We start from the raw sequence: 18,355 nt of genomic DNA, 5'->3' as shown, positions 1-18,355 counted from the left end.
ATTTCCCGGGACATTTCCCGGGAATGGCTAAATCCAGGAAAAGGGTCTAAATCCTGGGAATGTCCCGGGAAATTCGTGACAGTTGGTAAGTATGCAAGCAGTGAGACATTTCCTGATCTCTGCAGCCGGGCATCGGGACAATGTCTCACTGCTTGTGATTAGTGCTGTGCAGTGCTGACTTCCTGGCGGCTCTGCATGTGCCATTTGCAAACACGCCTGAGCTCATCCTTAGTGATAATCCTTCTCTAATTCTCTGTTTACTTCCTGGGGTCCTTCTTTGGGTGTCCACATCACAGCCTGCATGGTGTGGATATGTCCTATTGGAAGTGACACTTGCAGCAGCCAGGTCCTCTCTCATAGACTCCAGAGGCATGAGAACTCACAGCGGCAGTGAGCAGACCAGTGCCCAGGAAGATAACATACAGGGAAAATGGCCTGGTCCCCAGGGCAGGATATTAGCTTTGCTCATAGAAGAAGCGGTGACTTACACTGACCTAAGCTGGCCATACAAAAATCACTTTTTTTTTTTTGTTCAACCAGAGGGTTGAGTGAAAAAGATTTAGCCCCTGTTCACACCTATGCGAATTAGATGTGGCTTACACCGCATCCAATTCGCAGGACATTTTAAAATACATTCATTTGAATGTATCTGGTTCACATATGTGCGTTGCATTCACACTGCGCATTGCACAAAAAACGTGCGTTTTTTGGGCATTGCGGTGCGAATTACAAGCCCATTATCTCCTATGGGAACACATCTGATTTGCAGATGCATTGCGTTCTGAACATGGATTTTCTCCTTCTCCTCACTACACCTCCCCCTCTCCCTGCTCACTGATCCGCAGCTACAATGCAGAGAAACCTTTGAACAACTGATTTTTATCTTCCCAGTGAAACCTGAGCTTCAATTCGCACCGCACATGTGTGAACCCAGGCTCAAGGTGGATGGAGGAATCACTCCCACTGTACTATTGTGTTCTGTTGGCAGGGAAACTTCCCCACTGTTAGAATATAATGATCAGTTAACTGATGATTTGGGAAAAACCCAACAGGCTGGTTGTACAGAACTCAATCGGTAGATCGACTTGTGTACAGCTAGCCTGCCTATACATACATACACATATATATATATATATATATATATATATATATATATATATATATATATATACACATATGCCAGTCCCTGCTGAGCCAGACAAATTTCAATCCATGTATGGCCGTCTGTCCCTACACTGCAGGATAAATTAGGAAGAGGTGTCAGGAATCAAGTCTGAGGAGTAAGGTGATTGATGCACAATGCACTATTTCATTTGTGACTGGAGTTGGGCTTTCGAAATAAAAGTCCTTATCTCAAAGTGCCTGTTAATACCTTTAAAGCCAAAAACCCTCTCCTTTGTGCCCCATTTGAAAATTTCACTAGATTCTTGAATTTCCTGATAAAATACAATTTTTCTGTGCAGTAAGCCTGGGTTCACACTATAGTGATGCGGGAACCAGCGCAATTCCAGTACTGGTTCCCACATCGCTACTCTCCCGCAGGCAGTTACATAGTTACATAGTTACATAGTTACATAATAGGTGAGGTATGTTGCGGTCATTCAGGTGATTATCTAATAGTTTCTTGAAGCTATCAATGCTCCCCGCTGAGACCACCGCCTGTGGAAGGGAATTCCACATCCTTACCGCTCTTACAGTAAAGAACCCTCTACGTAGTTTAAGGTTAAACCTCTTTTCTTCTAATTGTAATGAGTGGCCCCGAGTCTTATTAAACTCTCTTCTGCGAAAAAGTTTTATCCCTATTGTGGGGTCACCAGTACAGTATTTGTAAATTGAAATCATATCCCCTCTCAAGCGTCTCTTCTCCAGAGAGAATAAGTTCAACGCTCGCAACCTTTCCTCATAACTAAGATCCTCCAGACCCTTTATTAGCTTTGTTGCCCTTCTTTGTACTCGCTCCATTTCCAGTACATCCTTCCTGAGGACTGGTGCCCAGAACTGGACAGCATACTCCAGGTGCGGCCGGACCAGAGTCTTGTAGAGCGGGAGAATTATTGTTTTATCTCTGGAGTTGATCCCCCTTTTAATACATGCCAATATTCTGTTTGCCTTATTAGCAGCAGCTTGGCATTGCATGCCATTGCTGAGCCTATCATCTACTAGGACCCCCAGGTCCTTTTCCATCCTAGATTCCCCTAGAGGTTCTCCCCCCAGTGTATAGATTGCATTCATATTTTTGCCACCCAAATGCATTATTTTACATTTTTCTACATTGAACCTCATTTGCCATGTAGTCGCCCACCCCATTAATTTGTTCAGGTCTTTTTGCAAGGTTTCCACATCCTGCGGAGAAGTTATTGCCCTACTTAGCTTAGTATCGTCTGCAAATACAGAGATTGAACTGTTTATCCCATCCTCCAGATCGTTTATAAACAAATTAAATAGGATTGGTCCCAGCACAGAACCCTGGGGAACCCCACTACCCACCCCTGACCATTCTGAGTACTCCCCATTTATCACCACCCTCTGAACACGCCCTTGTAGCCAGTTTTCAATCCAGGTACTCACCCTATGGTCCATGCCAACGGACCCTATTTTGTACAGTAAACGTTTATGGGGAACTGTGTCAAATGCTTTTGCAAAATCCAGATACACCACGTCTACGGGCCTTCCTTTATCTAGATGGCAACTCACCTCCTCATAGAAGGTTAATAGATTGGTTTGGCAAGAACGATTCTTCATGAATCCATGCTGATTACTGCTAATGATATCGTTCTTATTACTAAAATCTTGTATATAGTCCCTTATCATCCCCTCCAAGATTTTACATACTATTGATGTTAGGCTAACTGGTCTGTAATTCCCAGGGATGTTTTTTGGGCCCTTTTTAAATATTGGTGCTACATTGGCTTTTCTCCAATCAGCTGGTACCATTCCAGTCAATAGACTGTCTGTAAAAATTAGGAACAACGGTCTGGCAATCACCTGACTGAGTTCCCTAAGTACCCTCGGATGCAAGCCATCTGGTCCCGGTGATTTATTAATGTTAAGTTTCTCAAGTCTAATTTTAATTCCGTCCTCTGTTAACCATGGAGGTGCTTCCTGTGTTGTGTCATGAGGATAAACACTGCAGTTTTGGTTACTGAAGCCCCCCGATTCACTCGTGAAGACTGAGGAGAAGAATAAATTCAATACCTTTGCCATCTCCCCATCCTTTGTAACCAGATGTCCTTCCTCGTTCTTTACGGGGCCAATATGGTCTGTCCTCCCTTTTTTACTGTTTACATACTTAAAGAATTTCTTGGGATTTTTTTTGCTCTCTTCCGCTATGTGTCTTTCATGTTCTATCTTAGCCGTCCTAATTGCACCCTTACATTTCTTATTGCATTCTTTATAAAGTCTGAATGCTGAGGATGATCCCTCAACCTTGTATTTTTTGAAGGCCTTCTCCTTTGCTTTTATATGCATTTTTACATTGGAGTTAAGCCATCCAGGATTTTTGTTCGCTCTTTTAAATTTATTACCCAATGGGATACATTGGCTAATGCCCTTATTTAATATGCTCTTAAAGCAAACCCATCTCTCCTCCGTACTCTTTGTTCCTAATATTTTATCCCAATTTATGCCTTTTAGCAAGGTTTGTAGTTTAGGGAAGTTGGCTCTTTTGAAATTCAGTGTCTTTGTATTCCCTTTATGTTTCCTATTTGTGTGATTTATGCTGAAACTAATTGACCTGTGATCGCTGTTACCTAAATTGCCCCGTATTTCCACATCTGTGATCAGGTCTGTATTGTTGGTAATCAGTAGATCCAGTAATGTTTTATTTCTAGTTGGTGCGTCTACCATCTGACCCATAAAATTGTCTTGCAAGACATTAAGGAACTGGCGAGCCTTAAATGAATGCGCGGTTCCCTCCGCCCAGTCTATGTCTGGATAATTAAAATCCCCCATTATGATAACACTTCCCATCCTTGCTGCTAATCCAATTTGTGATAGGATATCCGTCTCCACTTCCTCCTTCAGGTTAGGGGGCCTATAGCATACTCCCAGTATTATTTTCCCCTTAGCTTCATCCCTTTGGAGCTCTACCCATAAGGATTCCACCTCCTCTCTAGCTCCCTCAGTGATGTCATCTCTCACATTCGCTTGTACATTATTCTTGATATATAGGCATACCCCTCCCCCTTTTTTACCCTCTCTATCCTTGCGGTATAGGGTATACCCTTGAATGTTTGCCAGCCAATCATGAGAGCTGTTGAACCAGGTCTCTGAAATTCCCACAAAATCCAAATCCTCCTTGTACAACAGTATCTCTAGTTCACCCATCTTGTCCGCCATGCTCCTGGCGTTGGTTCACACTGCCCTCTGCGAACTGCTGCGGGTGTCAATACAATGTTAATGACACCCCCAGATCAGTTCACAGATCGCAGTGCGAACTGTGGATTTGGACAGGAATCGCATGTGATCAGCACAGCAATGCGGGTGTGAATCACATGCGATGTCTGTGTTCGCATATGTGTGAACCTAGGCTGAAAGTGCTCTTACTGGCCACTCTCATTGGACTGGGGAAAGTCAACTGGTAGGGCTTACTCCTTAGCTCAGTATATGGAATTTATTCCTCTTGTGGGACTTCAAAGGGAAAAGGCTACTCTTGTAGTAATCCTGAGTACAATATTTATTAGAGAAAGGTGTGGATATACAAAATTTGTAATACAAAAGAAAAACAAAAAAAATATAAGATATACAAGATACGTTAACAATGAATATGCAATACAATACACAAGTTACAATCATATACTCCGTGGCATGTAAAACATAACGGGGAAAAGCCAACGCGTTTTGAGTTTTACTCTTCTTCAGGGGGTAATGATTGAGATCAGCACAATAAAAACATGTCTATAAATGAAAAGACAGTCATAAGAAAAGATGTAAGGGTGACAGACAATGATATCATCCAAATTCATAGTATATACATATAGGTACTGACCATAAAGTATTGCTTAAAGACATCATGTATTGTTGCATCCACTTTAAAAACCTTATAGGGAGAGGGGGGGAAAGCAGTGTGCCACTGTTCTGCAACAACGCCCGCTCCAGAGCCGGTAGGCTGGGCACGCCTAAGGAGAAACCCCAGAGGAGGTTACCCAGCAAAGGGCATGAGAATCCCTGACGTGTGGTCTGTATCCAGGAAGCGAGGCAATGATCGCTGTAGAGAAATGAAATGTATACATCTGTACTGGGCTTGGTAAACCCACAGTGCGTAAGACCACAGGTGGTGAAGTCCCCATGTGTCTATACTAACATAAAGGGGGCCAAAATTGTAAGCAATGAGGAAGTGAGACGTAGTGAAAAATAGTACCTGCTATGATGTTCTCGTGGGGCGCAGAGGAGCGCCGCAGTGCATAAATAGACACTGGGATCAGATGAAGCCAGGTGTTTTGCCTAAAATAGAGGATATATAAATCCTCAATGGTAATGTTGGACGTATGGATCAGTTCATATGATGAAAATATATCTATCTATCTATATATATATCTAGCTATATATATATAGCTAGATATAGATATATATATATCTATATATATAGATCTATCTATATATATATCTATATATATAGATCTATCTATATATATAGATATATATCTATATATATCTATATATATAGATATATATATAGATATATATATATCTATATATATATCTATATCTATTTATCTATCTATCTATCTATCTATCTATCTATCTATCTATCTATCTATCTATCTATCTATCTATCTATCTATCTATCTATCTATCTATCTATATAGTGGCCCTTGTGCCTGCATGTGGAAATTGGGATAGCTAGATAAAAAGAGGTATGGTGAATTGGTACCTGCTGAGGTGTCCTGGTTTCAAGAGGTTTAGAGAGGCACTGGGTTTGGTTTGCCTTGCACTGGGGGGCCCAGCCGACCGGGCATACAGAGTATTGCAGTGCAGGGGCCTTATCTGAAGTCCAGGGGAGACTGCTGGAAATCTAAATAGAAGGGAGTATGTTCAGTGAGTGCTTCAGAGAGAGGCATAATCATAATTATAAGTGTGAGCATGGGACAAGATCCCATGCTCAAGGTAACCCATAACAGGCAGCTATGTCCTGTATGAAAAGGGGGTAAGGAAATACCTGTAAGCATCTCTGGGAGGTCACAGATAGGTGCGGTGCACAAACAAAATGTGCTGTTAGATGACAGGAGGCAGGAGACTGAGGAATCAAATGGCCACTTTAAATATGGTGTAATGTGGGGCTGTCAGCCAGTCCCGCAGATGCTGCAAGGAGTGGCTGGGGGTTCTCGTATATGCCCCCCCCCCAGAGTCACCGCGCGCAAATCTGCCTCCATGGTCCCAGATGGTAATCGCGGCCAATGTGTATGACAAACAATGCTGGACGCGATGATGCGGGATGCCCGGCGTGATGACGCCGGACGTGCTGGGGCGGTGGCGTAGACTCTCATCGGTGGCTCGCGACGCAGAAACCGGAAGAGCCACAGGACATGGACGTCCATGTTCTTCCGCTGTATGGGAAGCCGCCTGTGCCAAACTAGTGCGCAAGGCGGCCCCCCTGCGCCGAGTGGGGAGTCCTAGGAGTGAATCGGGGGGGCCCAGTCACCGAGATCCAGAGCGTGGCGTTGTACTGTAAAATGGCACGTACAGCAGAAGTATCAGGAACTAAATAACAAAACAACAAAGATACAGACAATTGAAAACATGGTTAAAAGTAAAACAAAAGTATGCATGGGGACATCAATATAGGTCTCTGCATGCATATAGCAGTTTTTCATAAATAGATAAAATAAAGAACATACATACAGTATATACATTTGGAAATAGCATATAAAGGCTATGGTACACTGGAAGCAGTTTGTGGTATCCAAAAATACCCTGTACATACAGGATATAAGCCTAAGAAGTTGGATGCTTATTTAGGGAAAAGAGAGAGAACTGGTTTAGGGGGGCCCCTCATCGGGCTCCCATTCTGAGCCCCCTGAGGAGAAGCCTTCCAAAAACAGTCTATAGGATATACACCCATTAAGTCCTGGGGGTTGGGTGGCCTTTAATCTAAACATCCACCTCTGCTCTAGTTGCAGTAATGTTTTATTTACATCTCCTCCTCGCATGTCCCTATGTACGCGTTCAATTATTAAAAATGAGAATTTTGGGCATACGCCCTCATGCACTCTGGTGCACTCTGGTAGATTTGGGTTGCAAGTTTTCATTGATGTGATGTGTCTGTAAGCCCTGCGCCAAAATTCCTGGATTGTCTTACCTACATAAAAGCTAGTGCATTTGCACATTCGCATATGAGGAGATAAAATACCCCGCATGTCTGGCAATTTGCGTAATGTCTGGGTTTAAATTTTTCACTGTTAGGCAGGGTGATATTTTTGGAGATATTCATGAATATCTGAAGGTGAGCATTGAGGTGGGAGGTGTGTGAATGTGAGAGAGGGAGAAGGAGATCGAGAGAGGGTGTGCAAGTGTGTGATGATGTGCAGGGGAACAAAACAGGAAGAACACAGGCTCTCATGATACATTAATGGGCAGTGATCATTCTCCCTGTTCTCTTTCTCTTAAAGGATCCCACATTCGTGAACAGGATAGGTGTCTGGGATTATGCTGGTGGATTATTATGCTAATCGGTGTTCTGGATATAGAGGTAGAAGGGGGAAGGGTAAAAAAATGCAGAGAAATTAAAATTGTCACTTGTGAACATAATTTAAACCCATTGTTTTGTTGGGATTCCCTATAGGAAGCTCCTACCACCTCCTTCCACCTTCATACAATAATAAACGCAAACTGTAGTAGTTGCAACCACCGCAGGTGAAAGTCCCCTTGTTTTTACATTAGTCGCGTTTGCCCCCTCCTTTGAATTCCCTACAGATCAGCTGGTCTCAAAGAGAACTGGTTTGTCTGTAGGTGAATGCCAGGGTGACTGGTACAAATGGACCAATCAGTGGGTCCATAGTCAGCATGTGCCAGTATTTAGCTATAACCCGTTTGATAGCTAAGTGCTGGTTGGAGAATTTGGTGATGATAGAGATTGTATTGGGTTTATTTCTTTTGGATGAGGGATTGTAAAGTACATCCTCACGGGTTTGAGCGCATACTCGCTTACAGGCTTTCCTGAGGCAAGTGTTTGAGTATCCCCGTGCCCGCAATCTTGTTCTCAAAATGTTGGCCTCTTTTTTGAAGACTGTGTCATCGGTACAATTCCTCCTCATGCTCAAGTATTGGCTATAAGGGATTGAGGAAATGAGAGGTTGGGGGTGGAAACTGCTGGCATGAAGTATTGAATTGCCTGCAGGCGGTTTTCTGAAGAGGCTCGTCGTAAGGGATCCATTAGTATCTTTATAGAGTGTTACGTCAAGGAATGTGATCGATTCCTTGTCCCAAGTCATAGTGAATGACAAGTTAAAGGTGTTGATGTTCAGCTGTTCTAGAAAGGCTGGCAATTGCTTAGTAGGTCCTTTCCACACCAGGAGGACATTGTCAATGTAGCAAAACCACATGACGAAGTTCTCCATGTGTTGAGCAAGGGGTGCAGATTGATGTATCATTTGTTCCCACTCCCCCAGGTACAGATTGGCGTATGATAGGGCACAAGAGGTCCCCATCGCCACACCCTGCACCTGGAGGTAGTGAGATCCTCCACAAGAGGTCCCCATCGTCACACCCTGCACCTGGAGGTAAGTGTTGATGTTCAGTTGTTCTAGAAAGGCTGGCAATTGCTCAGTAGGTCCATTCTGATCCAGGAGGACATTGCCAATGTAGCAAAACCACATGACGATGTTCTCCATGTGTTGAGCAAGGGGTGCAGATTGATGTATCATTTGTTCCCACTCCCCCAGGTACAGATTGCCGTACGATGGGGCACAAGAGGTCCCCATCGCCACACCCTGCACCTGGAGGTAGTGAGATCCGTTGAAGGTGAAGTAGTTGTGAGATAGTATGAATTCCAATGCAGCCAGAAGGAATTAGTTGGTCTTTTGTTCATGCTGGCTGTTTTGGGAAATAATGTGTCGTATGCAAGAGAGACCGTTATCATGTGGTATTGAGTCCTTAGCTCAGCAAAATCAGGACCAAGCAAGAATGTGAAACTAGTTTCAAGGAGGTACCTATAGGAGGGATAACAAAGTTAAAGGATAAGTTCACCTTTGGAACATGTTCCATCCGTTGATCTGCTGATTGCGGGTGCAATGCTTTGCAGATTCCTTAGAGAAAAAAAAATAATAAATGCACTTTTTTTACCTGCAAAAAAGGTGCATTTATTTATTTTTTTTCAAAATGTGAACATATGCTTAAAAGCTGAACTCTGAAAAAACAAAATGTGACTCTTGCGGTGTGGTCCCCAGCAGTCAGTAGTGAGAGCATCAATTTGAAAAGAAAGCTTTAACAACAGTAATCTTTTAATCTGTAGAAGTTTCATGCAACATGTCCCTTATATCTGACTGTCTCCAGTCTCCTACAGCAGGGATATGCAATTAGGGGACCTCCAGCTGTTGCAGAACTACAAGTCCCATGAGGCATAGCAAGACTCTGACAGCCACAAGCATGGCACCTAGAGGCAGAGGCATGATGGGACTTAGTAGTTTTGAAACAGCTGGAGGTCGGCTAATTGCAGATCCCTGTCCCTTTTGGTCCGTTTCAGGTCCTAATTCAGCCCAAAATTCGGGCTGAAATTGGACTTGAAACGGTGAACCAGACACCATCTGCCCCCTGACTTTGATGAGTCTTTACTTATGCCTTGGTAGTACAGTCCGTCTATATATGCAAGCCTTGTTTCCTGTTCCTGCATTACTCACTTTTTTACTCTTATTATTATTTTTTTTTCTTACCGAATTGGCGGATCCCCTGGTTGGGAGCCATCCTGCCGTGCCACGGAACCCCCAACCCCCCCCCGCCCCCCGCTCATTGCTCTCCTCCCTTTTTTTTTTTTTCTCCTTTTCTCCCTTTGCTTTTACTCTATCAGCACATTGAAGCCTCCCGCAAGGCTAGAGTTGATATCTCTGAGACATCTTACGTTGGACCCCCTGATGTTAAAGTTCAGATCAGGGTCAACCCTCACTTGTGACTGCTCTCAATTTTCAATTTATGCATGACACGAACTTATGTTGACAGTTCATGTAGTATAGGACCTCTTGTGCCTTATACATCCCTACCCCTGAGGTCTAGTTCCTGCACTTAACCTTACTTTCCTGGGTAAGACAGGAAGAGACCCCTCCTGTCCACAGCATGTTTCCATTAGGGGTGGACAGGTAGAGCCAGACCTCTTTTGCCATCCCCTAGGATCACACGTGCCTGATCTCACGGTTTCCTTTTCCTCCCTATCCCACACAGAACTCCCTACTACAAATCAGCCATTACTGGTTCAGCACCCGATTCCAACTGAATGTATATATATATTTGCTGTAACTATTCTCACTAATGCGGTTGTTCTCACTTTTAGTGATATATGTCTGATGTTTTGTTTTTCTTTGAAACTTCAATAAAAGCATTAAACACGAAACGGTGAACCAGGATGCACAGGATCCCTGCTGGGAGCCGCATCGACATCCAGTGTGAACCAAGCCTAAGGCTTCTTTACGACGTGCAGCACTGCTTACCACCCTCTGAAAAGATATCTGCAGTGGATTGCTTTTCAGAGGGCAATATAGCAAAGGCTGAGAGATGTTCAGGGGGCGATTTTGCTGCCTTCTGAACACTTGTTTTTCTGTTTTTTTTTTTTAAATTGCCAACTAGCTATTTTAATTTGTGGGATCGCACCGCAACTACAAGCACAGCGATTCGCTTGCGTTTGCAGTGCAGCCTTATTTAACTCAATGAGTGAGTTTGACAGTGCCTCCTGTCAAACTCTGCACTCCATTTAAAAATTGCAGTCTCCTGTGAAGCAAAGCATTGTGGCCGCGGCATATGTACAGCCCTCTCCGGCTGTATTGTTACAATTCGGGTGGGAAGCAAGCAGTAGGACCTTGGCTTTCACAGTCTGTCTTTACCTCTGCCTGTCTGAAAGAACCCCTCGTTGTCAGTCTATGATCATCTTCTGTTGCATTACATATGATAAATAATATATGCTGCCCTGAGATATCAGGGGCCACATTTGAGGCCCCCCATATCTTCTAAGTTGACAACCACTACTCTAGACAATTTTTCTAGCTGGTTTCTCAGCTGTGTCCAGACTTGTCCCTCATATAAAACAAAGTCACAACTATAACAAATGTAAGACTTCTATTTAGATCCACTCAGAAAAAAATATAATGTCCTAATGTTTATGAAGTGTATTATTATTATTATTACATTTATTATTATTTTTGCATGCGATATTTGGTTTGTAATATTTTTGAGTAACACCAGCAGCCTAAATAATACACTTGTCTGTATGTTATAATACAAACAGTCAGAATTTCACTGTTCCCTTCCTTCAGATATCACATCTTGCCAATCACCAAAGAAGAAACCTATTTTGGGTATCCTGTATAAAGAAATCTGAATATGTCTGCAAATGCCACTGCTATGTATAGCAGCCTTCTCTTTTTCTACTGTTCAATAAAAAGAAAAATGCCAGCTAGGCTTTTGCTGGTTGCTAAGGGCCACAGATGCTTTCGGTTCAGACACATCTATATGTGAGGCCCTCCTTGATCCTATGTAAACTTAAAGAATGAATCACACAAACTTACCAGCATCAAAGATTACGTCCCCATGCTGCTTTGCATAGGAAGTACATCTAAAATGAATGTGAATGTAATTAAAAAAAATACTCTTCTGTCTATGGTAATATGTTACCTTTCAAAAACAAAAAGGGTTACACATAAATAATGAATACAGGCATTAGTAACGGTCTTAGGAGCTCGCAGTCTATTTCAAGGTGACTCTCCGATATGGGTCATGAAGCTGACTAAATCAGACACAATGAAGTTGATTCCGGGGGGGGGAGTTGGGGGGGGGGGGGATATCAGCTCTGCAAGAAAATCTCTGGCAATCTTAATACCCTTTGTACACACCTCCAAAGCGTCTTTGTTTTTATCACTGAATATTCAAAAACCTTAAAATGGGTTAAAAATGCAGCTGATTTGCTCCATATCAACAATGAAAGATCCCAGACCATTATTCACTTAATCTAACCACACATTAGAAAAAACACATTAACATTGCAGGTGATTTCATCATGCAGTGATCAAGGAAGAACGTCAGTGCAGCGAATTTGTGTCAATGAGGAGTATATAACAATAGTCATTTTAGGCATTTACAAAGCATATATAGAAGACACACTGCTGGGCGGTAGTCAATGACCACAGCTTATTATGCTACCCTTCGGAGTCCTAATGGTTTGGGTTAATTAGGCATATTGGCATAACAATAGCATACACACACTCTGGCCACAAGCTTGCAGGCATATCTCTATAGCTTGCATTTACGTACAACAATGTTGCCTGCATACGGTTTCTAGGGCAGAGAGCTTTCAAGTCCCAAGAGCCTTGAAAACCTTTCTCGTTCCTTATTCTGACAGCTGCTTTTCCATTCTTGCCTCGGCTATGGTCTCCTTTGTAAAGGGAAAGACATCGTAACAGCAAACACATACTACCTTCCCCATATTATTTTGCTGAAAAGCATCCCCTTTCCTGCAAGCGTCTCAGTATCCCCATCTTCTGCAAATCTGTGCAGAGGTGAGCATCTGCAGCATCATCAGCTACCTCTTTCACTGCCAGCTCCCATCTGCTTAACACACAAGTAAAGAAATACCTGCTACTTAAGAATGGATGCACAATTTTTTTTGGGGGGGGAAGACATGCCTTGAGAAGGTGTGTTGCCCATGTTGCTTCCTTCCTTTCAAGCTTCCTCTTAGCGAGTCGATCAGGCCCTGGCGAGCATTGAGGTGGGAGGTGTGTGAATGTGAGAGAGGGAGAAGGAGATGGAGAGAGGGTGTGCAAGTGTGTGATGATGTGCAGGGGAACAAAACAGGAAGAGCACAGGCTCTCATGATACATTAATGGGCAGTGATCATTCTCCCTGTTCTCTTTCTCTTAAAGGATCCCACATTCGTGAACAGGATAGGTGTCTGGGATTAAGCTGGTGGATTATTATGCTAATCAGTGTTCTGGATATAGGGGTAGAAGGGGGAAGGGCAAAAAAATGCAGAGAAATTAAAATTGTCACTTGTGAACATAATTTAAACCCATTGTTTCGTTGGGATTCCCTAAAGGAACCTCCTACCACTTCCTTCCACCTTCATACAATAATAAACGCAAATTGGAAGTGAATATCTGTAAATGAACATCTATTGATCTTTGTTGTAAGAAACCCATAGGTGGAATTTGCAGGCTTTTAACACCTCAGATCAGATGGCTGCGAGCTTTGTTTCTGGTCACCAGAAAAAAAACTAAATCGGATGGGTATGGTGTCTGTGTTGTCAAAGCAACATTAAAGGAGCACACAAAAAAAGAGTTAGATGGTAAAAATGATTTCCAGACAGCAACCATGTACTGATGTGGAAAATAAGGAGTTATGGAGCAGAGCCTATTATCTCTCCTTTGATTGTATATACAGTACATACCCTTTCTTTGTCCACATCTTCCCTGATGTTTACTATTACTAGCCATTAGGGATGAGCCAAACACCCCCCCGGTTCGGTTTGCACCAGAACCTGCTAACGGACTGAAAATTCGTGCGAACTTTAGAACCCCATTGAAGTCTATGGGACTCGAACGTTCGAAATCAAAAGTGCTAAATTTAAATTTGCATGGTATTGTCCTAAAAAGGGTTTGGGGACCCGGGTCCTGCCCCAGGGGACATGTATCAATGCAAAAAAAGTTTTAAAAACGGCCGTTTTTTCGGGAGCAGTGATTTTAATGATGCTTAAAGTGAAAAAAAAAAAAGTTAAATATTCCTTTAAATATTGTACCTGGGGGGTGTCTATAGGATGCCTGTAAAGTGGCGCGTGTTTCTCATGCTTAGAACAGTCCCTGTACAAAATGACATTTTTAAAGAAATAAAAGTCATTTAAAACTGTTTGCGGCTTTAATGTAATGTTGGGTCCTGGCAATATGGATGAAAATCAGTGAGACAAATGGCATGGGTACCCCCACCCCCCAGTCCATTACCAGGCCCTTTGGGTCTTGTATGGATATTAAGGGGAACCCCGCACCCAAATTAAAAAAAGGAAAGGCGTGGGGCCCCCAGGCCCTATATACTCTGAACAGCAGCATACAGGCAGTGCAAACAAGACAGGGACTGTAGGTTTGTTGTTAAGTAGAATCTGTTTGTAATTTTGAACTGGTACATTTTTAAAGTGTAGCTCCAGCCAAAAAATCAATTTTTAAGCTTTTTGGAAAACATAAGGAAGGGTTATCACCCCTGTGACATTTGTGTTGCTGTCTGTGCTCCTCTTCAGAAGATTTCACCTCACTTTCTGTCCCAATGACCAGGGCCATCTTTAGCACAGGGCAAACGGGGCACTTGCCCTGGGCCCAAACTTTGTTGGGGGGCCTGCGCCACCCGTGAATTGGGGCCCCGTTGACAGCTTTGCAGAGCGCACAGAGGACACGGGAGGATGTATTCCGCACTGGACAGCTGAGAGGGGGCGGGGCCAGGAGCTCCACTGACGCTCTGATCCTGCCTACGTGCAGCCTGTATACTTGGAAAAGAGCGTCTGTAGTGAGAGTCAGTGATCAGAGTGGGAGCGTCAGTGGAGCTCCCGGCCCCACCCCCTCTATACTGGCTGGTGAATACAGAGGTCCGGGGGCAGGGCCGGGAGCTCCAATGACACTCCCACTCCGATCACTGGCTCTCACTACAGATGCTCTATTCTGAGTACACAAGCTGCACGTGGGCGGAGTCAGAGCATCAGTGGAGCTCCCGACCCCACCCGTCCCAGCTGGCTCTGTCCTCTGTGCACTCTGCAAAGCTGTCATCGGGGCCCCAATTCACGGGTGACGTGGGCCCCCCAACAAAGCATCAGTGGAGCTCCCGGCTGTTGTAGTGAGAGCAGAGAGTGGAAGCCCCACCCACACACCTGAATGTATGTAGTTAGTTTGAATGGCCAGGTATGTCCTTACACCCATAAAATGCCTGAATGTTTAAACCCTGAGCTGTGTTATTTAACTGTAAAGCTGTGCGTTGCTGAAAGTTCTCTGACCATCACCTGTATAATGTCTGCAGTCTCTTATTGTCTCCTGCAGTATGTCCGCAGTCTCTGATTGTCTCCTGCAGTATGTCCGTAGTCTTTAATTGTCTCCTGCAGTATGTCCGCAGTCTCTGGTAATCTCCTGCAGTATGTCCGCAGTCTCTGATTGTCTCCTGCAGTATGTCCGCAGTCTCTGATTGTCTCCTGCAGTATGTCCGCAGTCTCTGGTAATCTCCTGCAGTATGTCCGCAGTCTCTGATTGTCTCCTGCAGTATGTCCGCAGCCTCTAATTGTCTCCTGCAGTATGTCCGCAGTCTCTGATTGTCTCCTGCAGTATATCCGCAGTCTCTGATTGTCTCCTGCAGTATGTCCGCAGTCTCTGATTGTCTCCTGCAGTATGTCCGCAGTCTCTGGTAATCTCCTGCAGTATGTCCGCAGTCTCTGGTAATCTCCTGCAGTATGTCCGCAGTCTCTGGTAATCTCCTGCAGTATGTCCACAGTCTCTGATTGTCTCCTGCAGTATGTCCGCGGGCTCTGATTGTCTCCTGCAGTATGTCTGCAGTCTCTGATAGTCTCCTGCAGTATGTCCGCAGCCTCTGATTGTCTCCTGCAGTATGTCCGCAGTCTCTGATTGTCTCCTGTAGTGTGTCCGCAGTCTCTGGTAATCTCCTGCAGTATGTCCGCAGTCTCTGATTGTCTCCTGCAGTATGTCCGCAGTCTCTGAACCTCTCCTGTAGTATATCTGCACTCTCTGACACTCTCCTGTAGTATGTGTATTAATGTGCCCCTTTACTTGCTCAATTATTTGGGATCGCTCCACTGCTCAGTGAGAGGTAATGATGTGCATTAACCTCTAGAAACCAATCAGCGAACAGTAGTGATCTGCTTTAATCTCTAGCAACCAATCAGTAAGTGGTAATGATGTGCTGTAACCCCTAGCAACCAATTAGTGAGCGCTAATAATGTACATTAACCTCTAGCAACCAATCGGCAAGCAGAAATTATGTGTTGTAACCTCTAGAAACCAGCCAGTGAGCAGTAAGGATTGACTGTAACCTCTGGCAAACAATTGCAATCGCTGCGTGATCTGCTGCAGTAAACTGATTTTGAGTCTACCTGCTATTTTTTGTATGTCTCAGAATGGAGGGGGGGGGGCCAAGAAAATGTTTGCCCAGGGCCCAATCAAAATTAAAGACGGCCCTGCTAATGACAAATGTTTTTTGACAATTTGGGGTTTTTAGTGAAACAAGGATTGGTGATAAAGCATCAGTGGAGAGGAGTAGGGATGAGCCGAACACCCCCCAGTTCGGTTCGCACCAGAACCTGCGAACGGACCGAAAATTCGCACGAACGTTAGAACCCCATTGAAGTCTATGGGACATGAAAGTTCAAAATCAAAAGTGCTAATTTTAAAGGCTAATTTGCATGGTATTGTCCTAAAAAGGGTTTGGGGACTCAGGTCCTGCCCCAGGGGACATGTATCAATGCAAAAAAAAGGTTTTAAAAATGGCTGTTTTTTCGGAGCAGTGATTTTAATGATGCTTAAAGTGAAAAAAAAAGTGAAAGTGAAATATTCCTTTATATATCGTACCTGGGGGGGTGTCTATAGAAAGGGAAAGCCGCTTCAAAAGCCTCTGTAGTCCCTTAAGTGAATCCCGTCCTACCGCATAAAGCTGGGTGCTGGCTGTGCTTCAAAATACGAGGAGAAAGAAATTCCTGGACTGCCATGCAAAAACATCTTTATTTAGAAAAATGTTAAAATCCAAAAGGCGGGTGTCTATAGTATGCCTGTAAAGTGGCGCGTGTTGCCCGTGCTTAGAACAGTCCCCGCACAAAATGACATTTTTAAAGGAATAAAAGTAATTTAAAACTGCTTGCGGCTTTAATGTAATGTTGGGTCCCGGTAATATGGATGAAAATCAGTGAGACAAACGGCATGGGTACCCCCCCCCCCAGTCCATTACCAGGCCCTTTGGGTCTTGTATGGATATTAAGGGGAACCCCACACCCAAATTAAAAAAAGGAAAGGCATGGGGCCCCCAGGCCCTATATACTCTGAACAGCAGCATACAGGCGGTGCAAACAAGACAGGGACTGTAGGTTTGTTGTTAAGTAGAATCTGTTTGTAATTTTGAACTGGTACATTTTTAAAGTGTAGCTCCAGCCAAAAAATCTATTTTTAAGCTTTTTGGAAAACATAGGGAAGGGTTATCACCCTTGTGACATTTGTTTTGCTGTCTGTGCACCTCTTCAGAAGATTTCACCTCACTTTCTGTCCCAATGACAAATGTTTTTTGACAATTTGGGGTTTTTAGTGAAACAAGGATTGGTGATAAAGCATCAGTGGAGAGGAGACACGTTTTTCCCATATTAACTCTTACAGGAGAGAATTTCCCTTCCTAGGGGTAGATTTCATCTCACTTCCTGTTGTCGCCTTCCGTTTGCAAGTAGGAGTCGTTTGTAAGTTGGATGTTTGAAAGTAGGGGCCTGCCCTATATACTCTGCAGAAATTGCGGCCTTAGGTGTTGGTGTTGCCACAACACTCTAAGCCCTCACAGTTACTCTTGGTGGGCGCAGGAATGGGCTCTGCTGTGAAATATTAGATCAAGAATTGTAATTACATGCACCTATTGAACAGGGTCAGAAAAATTGGGCCTTTGGTGGTGGTGGTGTTGGTGCCACAACACTGTAAGTCCTCACAGTTACTCTTGGTGGGAGCAGAAACGGGCCCTGCTGTGAAATATTAGATCAACAATTGTAATTACATGCACCTGTTGAACAGGGGCAGAAAAATTGAGCCTTTGGTGGTGGTGGTGGTGGTGTTGCCACAACACTGTAAGTCCTCACAGTTACTCTTGGTGGGAGCTGGAACGGGCCCTGCTGTGAAATATTGGATCAAGAATTGTAACTACATGCACCTGTTGAACAGGGGTAGAAAAATTGGGCCTTTGGTGGTGGTGGTGCTGGTGCCACAACACTGTAAGTCCTCACAGTTACTCTTGGTGGGCGCAGAAACTGACCCTGCTGTGAAATATTAGATCAAGAATTGTATTTACATGTCCCTGTTGAAAAGGGGCAGAAAAATTGGGCCTTAGGCACTGGTGCCACAACACTGCAACGCCTCACAGATACTCTAGTTAGAGCGCAGGACAAGCCCTGCTGCAAAGTATTGCATCAAAAATTGTAATTACACACCCCTGTTAAACA

At 43.9% G+C, this 18,355-nt stretch overlaps 1 protein-coding gene across 16 annotated transcripts in view; it reads right to left on the bottom strand.

Moving 5' to 3' along the window:
- SRCIN1 (SRC kinase signaling inhibitor 1) overlaps positions 1-12,976 on the bottom strand; it is a 1,023,634-nt gene extending 1,010,658 nt beyond the window's left edge. For 15 of the 16 annotated variants that reach the window (XM_073608254.1, XM_073608252.1, XM_073608255.1 and 12 more), the window contains exon 1: positions 12,819-12,976. In XM_073608254.1, coding sequence (XP_073464355.1) covers positions 12,819-12,840 — 22 coding nt within the window. In that variant the 5' untranslated portion in view covers positions 12,841-12,976. The remainder of the gene's footprint in view (positions 1-12,818) is intronic. The other variant, XM_073608261.1, reaches the window with a different exon arrangement.
- Between the last annotated feature and the right edge of the window lie 5,379 nt (positions 12,977-18,355).

This window comes from Aquarana catesbeiana, linkage group LG12 (assembly GCF_042186555.1).
Source record: "Aquarana catesbeiana isolate 2022-GZ linkage group LG12, ASM4218655v1, whole genome shotgun sequence".
Classification (NCBI taxonomy): Eukaryota; Metazoa; Chordata; class Amphibia; order Anura; family Ranidae; genus Aquarana; species Aquarana catesbeiana.
This window is presented reverse-complemented; position numbering and strand designations above follow the sequence as displayed.